At 48.8% G+C, this 15,230-nt stretch overlaps 1 protein-coding gene across 3 annotated transcripts; it reads right to left on the bottom strand.

Annotated features, from left to right (window-relative positions):
- Positions 1–2,858: 2,858 nt before the first annotated feature.
- EIF3K (eukaryotic translation initiation factor 3 subunit K) lies at positions 2,859–14,698 on the bottom strand. Of its 3 annotated transcripts, none has more exons than XM_090259744.1 (8): positions 14,537–14,698; positions 13,636–13,734; positions 9,545–9,690; positions 8,078–8,187; positions 6,011–6,077; positions 5,793–5,870; positions 4,110–4,235; positions 2,859–2,924 (listed from the first exon to the last, which is right to left on the bottom strand). In XM_090259744.1, exons 1-8 carry the CDS (start codon positions 14,593–14,595, stop codon positions 2,893–2,895), a joined length of 717 nt encoding a protein of 238 aa, XP_090115870.1. In that variant the 5' UTR covers positions 14,596–14,698; the 3' UTR covers positions 2,859–2,892. The 3 variants fall into 3 exon arrangements, with proteins under 3 accessions (XP_090115870.1, XP_090115871.1, XP_090115872.1); XM_090259745.1 differs by having other exon boundaries at positions 8,078–8,152; positions 9,570–9,690; positions 14,537–14,697; XM_090259746.1 differs by lacking the exon at positions 8,078–8,187 and having other exon boundaries at positions 9,543–9,690; positions 14,537–14,697.
- Between the last annotated feature and the right edge of the window lie 532 nt (positions 14,699–15,230).

Below are 15,230 nucleotides of genomic sequence, written 5' to 3'. Positions count from 1 at the left end.
GGGAACAGATTGTAGAAGGTGGACTGAGCACAGGGAGACCAGTGAAGAGGCTGCTACAATGGTCCAGATGAGGGTGGACAGGACCAGGGTCTTACAGGAGACAGTAATGGAGGAGAGGCAGTGGTAGTTTTGGGGGAAACAAAGTTGACTGGACTTCCTGTCATGAATTTGATTGGGCATGGTAGAGGGCAGGGACAAGAGGAAAGAATCAAGACTGAGATAGCTCCAGGTTTTCTGCTAGGGATGGGGATTAAGACATGGCTCCTCCAGGTATGAAAGCTGCAAGGATCTTTCCCCACCTCTCTCAAAGGCACTGGAAGGGATCTAATGGCAAGCAAAAGAAGGGGACAAGGTCTGGGCAGTAGTCTACTTTCCCAGGGGATGATGCTAGGACCTGGTCAGAAGACCCAGGAGTTTTGGTGGTTTACAAAGCTGGGCTGGGTTGGGCTGGGGCAGGCAGCCTCTTCCTGCCTGACTTGGTGAACAAGCCCAGGACTCCTATGCTGGGCCTAGTCAGCAGGAAAAGGCCCTAGAGCAGCGGTTCTCAACCTGTGGGTCGCAACCCCTTTGAGGGTCGAACGACCCGTTCACAGTGGTCGCCTAAGACCATCGGAAACACATATATAATTACATAGTTTTTGTGATTAATCACTATGCTTTAGTTATGGTTGGGGGTCACCACAACATGAGGAACTGTATTAAAGGGTTGTGGCATTAGGAAGGTTGAGAACCACTGTCCTAGAGCAAAGGGCCATCTGCCCCACCCTACCTGCTCCTGGTGGACACTGAGAAACCTCCCAAAGCTGATGGTCCCAGGCAATGAGGCTTAAATTAAGGGATTCTTTTGTCAAGTCAGCTTTGAAGCCACTTCCTGGCAGCCATCCAGAAAGCGCAGTATTAACAGCTGACATCTATTGAGAGTCAAGGGGCAGCAGGGCAGGAGCTCAGAGGAGACAGGAAGACACCAAAAAGGGGCTCTGAGTGAAGGGCTATAGCAATGGGCTCACCATTTCTGCACTTCCTGGAATTCTCAAGACCGCAGTCAGAACTGATTAAGTGTCCCATTAATAGTGCTACTGAAATGAAACAAAGGACAGTGCTGTGTCCTCCCAAGGTGGGAGCACGAGATACTGGGATGTCTAGAGGTGACAACGGAAGCAGCTGACAACAGTCCTGAGCCCAAGTGAGCAAGACAGGCTACAAGTTTTTGATCTCTTCAAGTTTGCCAAGGTGCTCTAAGCTTTCACGTGCATTCACTCACAGGAATCAATGAAGTGGGTACTCTCGCCAGCTGTAAAACTGAGGCACAGGGTAAACAAGCCCAAAGGCCACTAGGCTGGGGTTTGAACTCAGCCATTCTTTCTCCAGAGCCAGGCATCTTAGCTGCTCAAAGTATGATGATCCTCGAAAAAGAAAAGTCAAAGTATGATCCTCTTGGAGCAAAAGCAAGTTGGCAAAGCAGGGCAAGATGTGGCTTCCAAAGGAGATACAGGTTACTTCCTCCTCCTCGCAGTGGGATGCAGCCAGTTGTGCAGGTTGTATCCTACACAAGGGCACCTGTCAAGTGGGTGAACTGCACCCACCCTGAGGAGGTGCCCACACAAATGGGTGGGCAGCAACATGTCTTCTTTCCTGCTTCACCCCCTTACAGTAAGCTCTGGAGTCCCGAGCTGCAGTAGCACCTTTTATGCCCAGGATTTGGACACGCCCTAGTTCCTGGCTCCTGTTCAGGCCCGCAACCCAGGGCAAAGGCTGTTGCGCCCGCCTTGGCTCCAGTCGTGTCTATGCCCCAAGGATGGGTGTGAGTACAGGTGAATAGGGGGTGGGTGGAGATGGCAGGGCTGGCAGCTCAGGCACTGTCACGGCTCTCCATAGGCAAAGTCCACTGTCAGGGACGAAGAGCTCCCCAGGCAACAGCAGGTCCACACTAGGGGCTGTGCTTCCATCATGGCATTTCATTTCCTCCATTTCTCCCCAAAGGCAGTCACTGTTGTCCTCACCTCTTCCTGCACACAAGCACAGGGTAGGGGGAAGAGAGACGGGAGACACTTGTCTGAGGTTATTGTACCAGATGCCTGGAATATCTCATGTGTAACATGGACAAGATAACCCACCCAGCGAAGGATGGAGTGATGTGAGCTGGGACTTTGGGAGGGGGAGCATGGCCTGGCTGAAAATCCAAATTTCCTTGTCAAGTCTCTCCAAATAGAAGCCTGCTGGGGACTAGTTTGCAACCTTGGGGAGAAACCGCAGTCTTAAATCAACAATGATTCCTATTTTTCTAAACGCCAGTAACAGGCTAGGACCTGGTCTGAGATCTCTACTGGCAAGAGCTCACAAAATCTTCATAACCCTGCTAAGGGTGCACCACCATTCTCCCTTTCTGAGGAAACTGAGGACCAGAGGAGTCACTAGACCAAAGGGTTGAGCAACAGCCAGAATCCTCCCCCTCACACCTCTGGCCACTGCCCAGGGCCACCAGTACCTGCATTTGTGAGGCCCACAGGCAAAGGTATGTCTGCCCTTACTAGAACCCCCGGGGAGGCGGGGGGCCCACTCCTGCTCAGCTAGGTTTTCAAGAGAACAGCAGAGCCCAGGCTACAGCCAGCTGCGGGGCTGGGCTCCTGTCCCATTCACTCCTCCTTGTTGACTCACTCCTGCCGGTCCTCCAGGAGACCTGACAGATCAGGAAGGCGGGGGTGCAAGGCCAGTTGTTGGGGTAGGGTAGGCGAGAGAAGAAAGGAGACAGAAGCACTGCCACTGGGGGCCCCCAGCACAGGGCTGGCAGAGGCATGCTCCTTGGCTCCCTCTGGTGGGCGAGGGGCAGAGTTAGGGAACCAGTGAAGGGAAACCAAGGCTAAGGCAACAAATCTTTATTAAACGCCTGCAAAGTTACTGGGAGGAGGCCATGATGCTGGACACACCTGTTGAGAAGAGAAGGGGAAATGAGGGTCAATGTGGGATTGGAGATGAAGCTGCAAACAACAACACCCACAATTCTTTAGAGCAACAGAACATAACCCCTTTTTGGGCCCTAGTCACTATCACAAAGGTATTTTGGGGCACTAGTTGAAAGCTTGGGCTCCGGTCCTGGCCAAACAGCTCAGTTGGTTATAGAACTGACCTCATACACCAAGGCTGTAAGTTTGATCCCTGGTCAGGGCACATAAAAAAAGCAACCAATGAATGCATAAAGAAGTGGAACAACAAATGGATGTTTCTCTTTCTCTCTCTCGCTCTTCCTCCGTCTAAAATCAATCAATCAATAAAAAAAGAGCCTAGACTCTGGAGCAAGAAGGCCCAGGTTCAAATCTCAGCTGGACTTGCACCGCCTCACTGCAGAGCCCTTTGCTCCAGCAAGCTTGCAACACAAACAGGCACATCTCAGAGTAAGTCTAGAGTCCCCAAGTGCCCACTCATTCTGGTTCCTCATTGGTCCCAAATTAACTGGTTTGTACTGAGAAGCCATGCTGTACCAACACATATCTTTTTTAAAGAATTGATTTTAGAGTGAAAACATTGATTTTTGTTGTTTCACTTACTTATGCATTCATTGGTTGATTCTTGCATGTGCTCTGACTGGAGATTGAACCTGCAACCTTAGTGAATTGGGATGATGCTCTAATGAACTGAGCTGCCCAGCCAGGGCCTGTCTTCTCCACATTTTAGATAAGGAAACTGAGGCAGAGCAGTAAAATCACTTGCTCAAAGTCACACAGCCACAAAGTACAGAACCAAGAGTCCCACCCACTAACCTGACTCCAGAGTCTGCACTTTCTGGCATTCTGCTGAGTTTTATACGATGCCAGGACTGAGGCCCCAGGATCTCTCAACGACAAAGGAGATAATGGGACAGAGCCCCTGAGACCAGTAAGCCTGTGGGGACACCCCACAAGGCCCCTCCAGGTCCTGGAAGTTCTAGGGAAGGATACCCAGTACCCTCTGCCATTCCTTTCTAGGCAGCAGCTCCATGGACAGAAGAGTTCAGTGGAGTCCGGTGGATGCCCTGAACCAGATCATATCTATCTGGATCCTGGGGAGCCAGCTCTGGTCTCTGTGGAAGGACACCCCCTCAGCCCCACAGCCTGAGGCCTCAGGCCACAACTCACTGTCAAAGTCAATCTTCTCCACGATATTCTTGGGCTTAATGCTCTCTTCCTGGCTACAGATGAAGATCTGGCCCGACTCATCAGCACTCCAGCCGTATTTGCTCATCCACACCTTTAGCTGGCTGTCTGCAGGTGACAGAGGCAGCACAGGGGCTCCAGTCACCACGATCCCACAGTACCAGGGGGCCTGGGAGTCAAAAGCCACGGACCCTCCTTGCCCAGCTGCTTCAGAGACTACCAGCATCTTCTATGTGGACAGTAGCAGCCGCCTCTGTGGCAGCTCTAGGCTTCTACCGTTCATTCTCCAAACGGCCACCAGGGGGAGTCTTTTACCTTACTTATCCTTGTCATCACAGGGATTTTGTATATTTACTTTCTCCCATAACCTGCATGAAATGGTTTCAATATCACGATGTCATCATTACCACTAACAAGTCTATGGCATCAGGTTTAAAAACTTCTTTGCAGTTCTTTTTCTCCCTTGGAAAACATGCCACTAAGGACGTAGGGCCAGAGAGTATATTGCTACTTTGAAAGAATTTTTTTCTGTGTAACCATTATCAATTTGATACAGATTCATTTGTTTCTTTTTATATTCAATTCTAAGGGTCGTTTCATCCCCTTTTGACTTAATGTCACTTTTAAGTATGTCAAACATCTATGTAATGTAAAACAGTATAGTGTCTGACACAAAGTATGTAACAAAAGTTTACAACCATTAAAAACAGTAACAACAACAAACCCACAAAAAAACCTACCTGGATCAAAAGGCCAACCTGTCTAAGGTACTAAGAGAAATCTCACTCCCAAGCCATCCCTCTCTCCTCCCTTTTCTCACCCCCCACCTCTGTCCCACTTCCTTAGCTTTTATTTTCCTGCCTGTTTCTTTTTTGCAAAAATGGGTAAATACATTTATTTTTTAAGAGGGACTTTTTAGCCCTGGCTGGTGTGGCTCAGTGGATTGAGCGTCGGCCTGCGAGCCGAGTGTCGCTGGTTCGATTCCCAGTCAGGGCACATGACTAGGTTGCACGTCAGGTCCCCAGTTGGGGGTTCAAGTGAGAGGCAACCACACAGTGATGTTTCTCTCCCTCTCTTTCTCCTTTCCCCTCTCTCTAAAAATAAAATAAACAAATAAATAAATAAATAATTTAAAAAAACAAAAAAAGAGGGACTTTTTAAAAACGTAAGCCTGATCACGTCCCTCCCTGTTCAGAGCCCTCTGTAGCTCCTTCTCACTCAAGGTAAAGGTCAAAGTCCTTAAGAAGCCCTATTATATCTGGAGATCTTCCCACCACCACCTCTCTGCCCTTGGCCTCCCTCCCCACCCTTACTCTGCTTCAGCCATTGGGTGAACATGACAGGGCACTCCTGTATTGAGGATGTTATGCTACATCCATGAGAACAGATAAGAGCCATTTTCTTGTTCACTCCCATGTCCCCAGGGCCTAGAACAGTGTCTGGCACAGAGTAGGCATTCAATAATTTATGCACATGAATGAACGTCACAGACCTCCCCAAGGAAGGGACTGTATTATACTGATTCTTTATTTCTTCTCTGGGCTGGGCCTTCAATAACCACTGGGTAAGGGAGGGATGGGTCCACTGGAGGAGCTGGCTGAAGCTCACTGCCCCAACCACCCTGAATCTCCTAGACTGGCACTAGGGACCCAGAGACGGCCTTACCTGTCAGGTCCCCAAGCATCTCGGCCAGCAGCCAGCGGTCAATGTGCTGGTAAGTGATGCCCACAACATGGCAGATAACTGCGGAGGTAAGAGACAAAGACAGTAAAGAGCCACTCCCCCTACCCCGCCGCCCCCCAACCGGCACCCCAGCAGGACCCTGCTGCCACTCCTTACCGTTTTCCCCTAGCCATGGAGCTCAGGCTCAGAAAGGGACTTACATTTCCGTACAGAATCTTCAAAACCAGTTATACCCTCCAAAAGGTCCATGTTTTCATCCAGAGCTTGCTGTGAGAGGAATGACAATATTAACATTATAATATCAAGAATGCTAACTAATGTTTACAATAGAAGCTGACACTTGAGCATTCACCCCACATGGCAATCATTCTTCTGTATGCAACCCTATAATGTAAGTTACTGGTTTTCATACCCATTTTAGAGATGAAGAAGCCAAGGCTTAGAACTATTAAGTGATTTGCCCAAAATTAAAGCTGAGGTTTGAACCTGGCAGGCAGAAAGCAGTCCAAGAGAGGGAACAAATAGATTAGCTAACTGTAGTCAACCACCTCACCTTGCTCCTGTCTCACTCAGAGACCCATGAAGCCCCACAGGATCCATGCCCTTGCCTTGTCCCACTCACTCTCACTCCAGCCACAGGGGCCTCTGCACTGCTTCTCAGTCATGCCAGGCACTTGCCCACCTCAGGGCCTTTGCACTGGTTATTCTTGTGTCTGGAATTGTCACCCCCACCCCCACAGCTAGCACCCTCACCTCCTTCAGGTTTCTGCTCAATTATCTTCTCAGCAAGGGCTCCCTCCAAGACTAGTGAGGGAAATGAGAAAGCCACAAGCACAAGAAAAAGTAACCAGTGAGGTAGGAGGAAAGCCAGGAGAGCAGCTGTTCTGGAAGCCAAGTGATGAAAGGATCTGAGGGAGCAGTGGGTGACAACCTGCCAAGGGGATGACACACAGGTAAGATGGGGCCTGAGAACTACCTACTGGATCTAGCAACAGGGAAGTCTCTGTTGACCTTGACAAGAGCAGTTCCATGGAGTGTGTGCATGTTGCGGGGCAGGGTGAGAGGGCTGGTCACACAGGTCTGGAGTGGGTTCAAGTGCACAGGGGGAGCAGGATGACCAACAATCCCACCTGCCTGAGACAGAGAGGTTTTCCTGAGACGTGAGACTTCCAGTTTTAAAACCTGGGCAAACTGGGCAGGAAGTCCCCTAGCCAACAGTTTGGCTGTAAAGGGGAGCAGAGAAAGGGGGCTGGAAGCAGAGATGGTGGGAACGTGGAGGTCAGGGAGAGCTCTCTTCAGGCTGGAACTAACTCCATAGACATGTTCTGTGGTGACAGAAATAACCCAGGAAGGCCATGTTAGCTGTACCAAGACAATGGGAGAACTGCTGTTGTGATGCCACTGAGGGGGTGCGAGGGGAGGGTGGCAGTGCACCACAGGAGGGGTGGCTTGAGATAGAAGGGACAACGCACCCTCTAAGAACAGCAGAGCACCTGGTCAGCTGCAGTAAATGGGAGAGCCAGGCCAGGGACAAGCATGAGTTCTGCTATGGCTGCTTCTATTTTCCCACAAAACAAGCAGCCAGATCATAAGTTAAGGTGAGAAGGAAAGGGTGGGGGGGAAGGTGTGAAGAGCTGTCCGGGACAGTGGGGAGAGAATAAACTGGGGAGGGAAGCAAGAGCCTAGGCCAGGAGGGGCAGAGGACTATGGATCTGGGCTGTCCCGTACTCCAGATGTCCTTTTCTCTAGCCTCCCACATCCTATCAAACACAGGTGAGTGTGTGGGGAGGCACGCATGACTTACGCTTAAGGAGAAAACAGAGCAGAGGACTGGAGTACTGGTCAGCCCAAGAATGTTGGGCTGGAGACCTTACAGGGGGGAGCTGGAAAGCTAGGAGGAACTGGTCAGAGGGTGGCAAAGGTTGACATTCATGACCAAAGGAGGGGGCACTTATTGCTGAAGAGAAATCTAGGGCAGTGGTTCGCACTTGTGAAGCTGCTCCAATTGGAGCAAGAGGGGGAGTGTTCAGGTGATGGAGCGCTGATGCTGAAAGAATGTGTGTGTGTATTAGCCTGAGCCCCGTAGGCACACCCAGAGTTCAGGCTCTGTGTGAGGATAACAATTCCATGAGATGATGTTTACAAAGCCCTGAGCACGGGGCCCATCACCAAGCAGGCACCCAATCAATGGGCATGGTCATTACTTTTAGCAGTCTACTCCACATGGCCCAGTTACCCATCCTGCCCCTGCACCAAAGGGAAGTTACCCAGAAAGCCTGGAAATGGCAGGTCTCCAGCAAGTCTCCAAGGTATAAAATCTGTCGGATTGGCCGTTCTTCTTGCTGGAGGAAATGTTCAGGGAAAATGGTTCCAGAGCCTAAAGAGACTGCTCCTGAGTCCTAGACCAGCCCTACCTACCCACCTCCTGGTTACTGCAGCATGAGCTGTTATGGAAAAAGGTGAGAAACAACCTATTGATCCAATGACAGGCACAATTACATCAATTCTGGCCTGTCTACAGAGACTGAGCCAACTTGTATAGGATGTGACAAGACACACTGATATGAAAAAAAGCAAGATGCAGAACAATGTGCACAACAGCCTGTCATTTGGGTGGGGGGCATGTATGTATATAAACACACACAGCTGTGTTTATGTATCTACAGGGACTCTGTGGAAAGGTCCCCAAAAAGAACAAACAATTGTTACCTCCTGGAAGGGGAGTGGCATAGCTATGGGACAGGAGGGAAGAAGCCTTTTTTTCCTTCTGTACGCTTTTTTTGGTACTTTTCACAGTATACTCTGTCTGTTTTTTAAACCTGGGGAAGGTCGACAATCTCTCAGAAGGCAGGCACTCCCTGACAGAGCAGGCTCAACAAGTAAGCAGCCATTGCTCAGCTTAGCCACTAATGGGCAGGTAGGTGTGACAGCCCCAGGATGGTGAGCACTCCAAGCACAGGGTCCAGCATGGATGGGGGACTCGGCCAAGTTTCTCAAGTAATTAAAGAAAAGGTGAAGGCTCTCCTGGCCAAGTGTTAGACCAGCCACAAAAAAGCAAGTGGGGATTGGGGGATCCAATTCATTGATTTTCCCCACAGCATTTTTCTTTGAGGGCCAGCACTGTGCTAGGCACTAAGGATACATAACCCCCAGCCTCTCTTGCCTGGTGGTCTTTACTCAACTAGAACCCTCATGGGAATCTTTCTAAAGCATAAATCTACCCCCTCACTCTACAACTTTAAAGCCTTCTATGACTCCCAGGTGCCCTTTTGAGTCTGATCAAATTCTACTTTGAAAACTGCAGCCAAACTTCTACAGCCTTTAAAAGACAGCAATGAGCTCTTCCTTTCCTCCAGGACTCCCTACATACTATATAGTTCCCTTTGCCTAGATCTCTCTTCCCTACTGCTTCACCTAACTCCTTATCTTCCATATGGTCCCTCTTCCAGGAAGCTCTCCCTAACATCCAGGCAGGGTCAGGTGCTCCTCTGGCCCCTCTAACCCAGAGCCCTAACTTCTCCAGGATGTCACTGATAGGGGACCTGTCTCCCCCACTGGACGGTGAACTCTGTTGAGAGCAGGGGACGGGCCTGTCTCAACCAGCACAGGGCCCCAGCCCAACCCAGTACCAGGCCAAGCCCACAGCAAGTACTCAAGTGTTTGTGGCTAAATTCACAGCCTGACCACTTCCCTGTGAAATGATCCATCTTGCCCTGGCTTCCTCCTACACACACCTGGGCCCGAGAGCTGGAAGGATACATGGGCCTGGTCAATCATGCACTTGCACAGTGTGAAGTCAGTGTGGGGCAGGTTGGTGAGGGCCTTCAGCAGGATCTGGGCGGTGACCGTGGTCTGAAAGAAGGCTGGGTTGAACTGGTACCTGAGAAGGAGAACAACAGACTTAGCAACAGGTGGCCTCTCCAGGTCCCAGAGCCTCACCAGGTGCGAGGTAGATTACACACTGCTTAGACCCATAGCCTGGGAGCTGGACATGCCTGGGCTCCACTCCCAACCATAGCACTCTCTGTGAGACCTCCCTGATCCTACTTTCCTGCTCTATAGATGAGGATAGTTAATCCTCATAACCACCCAATCAGAGAAATACTGTTAAGTGATTCATAAATGAGTACAAAGCAGCAATCTAGAATAGTGGTTAAGGACTCTGAAGCCAGACTGCTTGGGTTTAAACTTCCCTGCTGAGTGACTGTGGATTACTTATTTTAACCATTTGAGTGCCAATGTCGCTGTGAGCAATGCTGACAAATTCTCCCAAAAGTGCCAGCGCCACTCCCAGCGACTCTTTTTTTAATGGCTATAAATGTAATAACAATGGAATAATTCGTATTTTATGTTTTGTTCTCTTTTTTTGAACCTCAGGTTATAGACTGATATAATTTTTCTCATGTTGATCCAAATTTCCAATTACACACGGCACTCAAAGGGTTAAATTCTCTGTGCCTCACCCTGACTGGTGTGGGCTGAATGTCATCCCACAAAATGAAAGGTCGTAGGTTCAATTCCCAGTCAGGGCACATGCCTGGGCTGCAGGTCAGGTTCCTAGCTGGGGGCATGTGAAAGGCAACTGATTGACGATTCTCTCCCTCTCTTTCTCCCTCCCTTCCCCTCTCTCTAAAAGTAAGTAAATACTTCTGGCCAAGATGGAGGTGTAGACAGATAGGCTGCATCTCCCTCCATGACTAAGAAGGAGTACAAGTACCTCAAAACTAGAAACAACCAGAAGTTCCAGAAAATCAAACTGCATGGAAGTCCATCAAAGATACAAAGAAGAAATAGGAGGGGCAGAGAGGATGTGGTGTGGTGGCGGCGGCAGCAGCGTCAGGCAGGCAGAAAGCATAATTACATATTTTAAAAAGTCAGGAGGCACACCTGGGGAGCATTCACAGCTCCTCACCAGACCACTCAGCTCATGGTCCCAGCACCAGGGAAAATCAAACCTCATTGCTTCTGACTGTGCAAACCAGTGGGCATTGGGGCGGAGGAAGAAACAGCCGGTCTCTGAGCAGAGTACGCTTGTTTAAAGGGCCCCGATGGTTCTAGAACATCCGCAGATCCACCCACTCTGGGAACGACAGCCAGGGCAAAGAGCTAGAGAGGTACCAGTCCCATATGGAAGTGGGAGAGGTGCCTTGAAAAGGGGCGAGTGCTGGGCAAGCAACATTGTTCCCTCTCAGGCCCCTTCCCCACATACAGCACCACAACGTGGTGAAATGGGTCGCCCTCTACTGAGAAATCCTTAAGGCTCCACCCCTTACAACGTAACAACAGAACCGACAGCTCTACCTAAGACACAGGCAAACAAACACAAGAGCCTGTCAGGATGAGGAGACAGAGAAGTATGGCCCAGAAGAAGGAACGAATCAAGGTTCCCGTGGGAGAACTAAGTGACAAGAAGATAGCCAACCTAACAGACAAGAGTTCAAAACACTGGTGATAAAGATGCTCACAGGCTTGACAGATATGCTTGAGTATGGCAAACGCATAAGAGAAGAAGTGAAGGTTATGCTAAGTGAAACGAAGGAAAATCCACACAAAACCAATGGTGAAGGGAAGGAAACGGGTTCAAATCAATGATTTGGAACATAAGAAAGAAAAAAACAGTCAACCAGTACAGAATGAGGAAACAAGAACTAAAAAACATGAGGAGAGGCTTGGGAACCTCTGGGACAACTTTAAACGTGCCAACATCCGAATCATAGGGGTGCCAGAAGAAGAGAAAGATCAAGAAATTGAAAACTTATGTGAAAAAATAATGAAGGAAAACTTCCCAAATTTTGTGAAGAAAATAGACATACAAGTCCAGGAAGCACGGCGAGTCCTGGGCGAGCTGGACCCAAAGGGGACCAGACCAAGACACATTATGGTTAAAATGCCAAAGGTGAAAGATAAAGAGAGAATTCTAAAAGCAGCAAGAGAGAAATGGAGAGTTGTCTACAAAGGGGTGACTATAAGACTATCAGCTGGTTTCTCAAAAGACGCTTTGCAGGCAAGAAGGGACTGGCAAGAAGTATTCAATGTGATGAAAAGCAAGGACCTACAACCAAGATTACTCTATCCAGCAAAGTTATCATTTAGAATGGAAGGGCATATAAAGTGCTTCTCAGACAAGGTAAAGCTAAAGGAGTTCATCATCACCAAACCATTATTATATAAACTGTCAGAGAAACTTACTTAAGAAAAAGGTCAAAACTATGAATACTAATATGACAACAAACTCCCAACTATCAACAACTGAAGCTAAAAAATAAAAACAAAACCCAACTAAGCAAACCAGAATAGGAACAGAATCATAGGTATGGGGATCATTTGAGGATTATCAGCTGGGAGGGGGAGGGGAAGAAATGGGGAAATGGTACAGAGATTAAGAAGCATAATCGGCTGGTACAAAACAGACAGGGGGAAGTTAAGAATAATATAGGAAAGTGTGAAGCCGAAGAACTTACATGCACAACCCATGGACATGAACTAAGGGAGGTGGGATTGCTGGAGGGAAGGGGGTACTTGGCAAAGGGGAGCAAAGGGGGAAAAAATTGGAACTACTCTAATAACATAATCAATAAAATATACTTAAAAATAAAATAAAAATAAAACTAAGTAAATAAAATCTTTTTAAAAATTTCTCTGTGCATCAGTTTCATCTCTTGGGCAATACAGCACCTAAGTGAGCTTACAGCACAGCAACTACACATGCTGCAAACTCACTGAGCAGTGATTATCACCAACAACTATCTAAACACCACCACAAATACAAGTGTCATTACTTGCATTTAATAGATGTCAAAACTGAAGCTATGCAAACTTTAAAAATTGCACAGCTGGTAGTATGTTAGTAAGGTACCGAGGGAGAAGAACCCAAATGTCTGCTAACAGGAGAACAGATAATTATGACAAAGTCACACAGTAGAACACTATACAACACCGACAATAGCAAACTGCAGTCACACAGAAAATGGCCAGATCTCATAAACCCAGTGTTGAGTGGAAGTAGCCAGATGCAGAAGAGCTCACGCTGTAGGACTGTATTCGTGTCAAGTTCAAATCAGGCTATCCTGAGCTAAGGTGATCCAAATACATGCATGTGGTAAACTCACATAAAGGCAGGCCATGAGAATATTAAGTGGTTACCAGTGTGGACAGTGGGGGTGGCTGGCAAAAAACATATAGGGCAAAGAGCTTGGGTAGCTAGCAACACTCAGTTTTACAATATGAATGGTGATTACACGGGTGCATTTATAGTTAGTTGTTAAACTGCATACAATCACTCCATATTCACAAGGGATTGGTTCTAGGACCCACTGTGGATATTTATACGCAGCCTATGCACATCCTCTCATACACTTTAAACCATCTCTTGATTACTTACGATACCTGATATAATGTAAATGCTATCGAAATAGTAGTTACTGTATTGTTTAGAGAATAATGACAAGAAAAAAGTCTGTATGTGTTTAATACAGATATAACCACAGTAGGCCTAACTACATAGCACACATCAGCAATGGCACATTTTGGGGGAAATGTTTTCTAACTTCGGTTGAAAAATGTTTTCAATTTTTCTATTAATGTGGAACCTGTGACACAGAGCGCCAATAGTATTTGTTTTATGTATTGGTCTGTATGTGTGTTTTGTGATTAATTTCTTAAAAAAAATAACTGTCCTGCTGCTCTAACTTCCTTGGCTTCATAGTCTTGATACCAAAAGATACTGCGTCCTGCAGGCTACTCCCAACTCCTGCCCCCACCCAGTGTTGGGAGTGGTGCCCTGCTGGATGCTGGGATGGGGCTGGGTTTGGAGGCAGACACTCACAGCTTCAGGACAGCCAGGTTGGCTTCCAGATCATAGGCATTCTCCTTGGCCTGTGTCTCCACATAGCGCTCCAGGGTGGCCAGATTCTCAGGATTGTATCTAGAAAAGAATCAAGATGAATGACCAGAAAGGAGACAGGAGCTGAGGCCAGTCACTTTATCTGGAGACGGGGGTGGGCACAGTAACCTGCTCCTCCCTCCTTTCCTTCCCTTTAAATTTGGCACTGGTCACTTGCTCTACCCAAGTCTTGAATCAGCTCTGTAAACTCTAGTAATAAAGCTTACCCATATCCCACCCTAAGCCTAAGCTCTAAACCCCATCAGAGCCCTGGGTCTAAGGCCCAGGATGCCTCCCCAGCCTCTCAGACAATCAGTCATGGCAGTCTGTATGCCTGGGCTCCTGGACATCTTTGACACCCACATTTTCCTCCCTTCCCCAGGCCCCACCCTGGTCTAACCCCATCCTCTCCTCCCTAGCTTCCCCCATTCCAGTTCTGACCAATCTGCTTGTGGTTCCCCAATCACAGCTCTGACTGTTCCCGGCTATCACTATTGTCGGTCTTGTCTGGATTCTTAACTGGGCACTCCATGTAAGTACGGCCTGCAGCTGTCTTGGTCACCTCTGGTCCCAACATTGCCCCGCACTGACAGATTTTAGTGACCACGTATCGAATGAATGATGAGAGGAAGGAAAGAAGGGAGAGATGAAGAGGCACTGAGAGACACAGTGAGAGGCTGAGGAAGGGAGAGAGCGAAAGAGAGAGAGAGAGACCGTAAGACAATGAAAGAGCAGAGAGCGGTAGGCAAGCCCAGGACCGTAACCAGCCCTTGAGGTCTCCAGAAATCCTCTCCTCTACCCCCCTCCCCTTGGCCAGAAGCGCTCCCTCCGACCAGAGTCAGACCTGTCAATACCCTTGAGCAACTTGCCCACGTTCGCTCTCATCTGTTCAAACATCGCCATGACTGCTGAAGGTTCCCAAGCGGGGAAGGACCCAAAGCAGCAGCCCGTGCGGTGTCCTCGAGGACCGGAAGACGAAGAGACAGCGGAAACGGAAACTACGCCACTGTTTCCGCTCCAGCCCCAGAGGCACTAAGAAGGAAGACTCTCGGCTGCCACGTGACTTCTTCCCAGAGGGCGCAGTTGGCGCATGCGCATACGCTCCACCTGAACTGGACCTACTGCCAAAGAAAAAACTTAAAGTCTAGCCTTGTGTGCTGGCGCCCTGTCGGGGCGAGGAGGCGGGGCTAAACTGTTCCCGGATGTCGCGCTCTAGTCCCCAGGACGTGCGTGCGGACTCACAGAGAAAGAAGCGAACCTCTGCCGGCTTGCGAGCTCTTCGCGTTGCTCGCGGCATTGAACTCACAGAAGTGTTGGAATCCCCGAAGTAGTCCTTTCTTTGGGCCATGTCTCAAGCTCCGAGGGCCTTTTTACCCCAGGCCTGGCTCCGTGAGGCAGGATCCTGAGCTCCGCCGTATTTTCAAGTGCTGAAACTGGTCCTCAGGCTCCACCGTAACTCCTGGCATAGGGGCCTGCAAAGCTGTTGTGATGATTTCCCTGGCAGGGGCAAAGGGGAGGGACTCCTGGATCTCTCAGAA

Source organism: Furipterus horrens, unplaced genomic scaffold (assembly GCF_987537825.1).
Source record: "Furipterus horrens unplaced genomic scaffold, mFurHor1.1.pri manual_scaffold_13, whole genome shotgun sequence".
Lineage (NCBI taxonomy): Eukaryota > Metazoa > Chordata > Mammalia > Chiroptera > Furipteridae > Furipterus > Furipterus horrens.
This window is presented reverse-complemented; position numbering and strand designations above follow the sequence as displayed.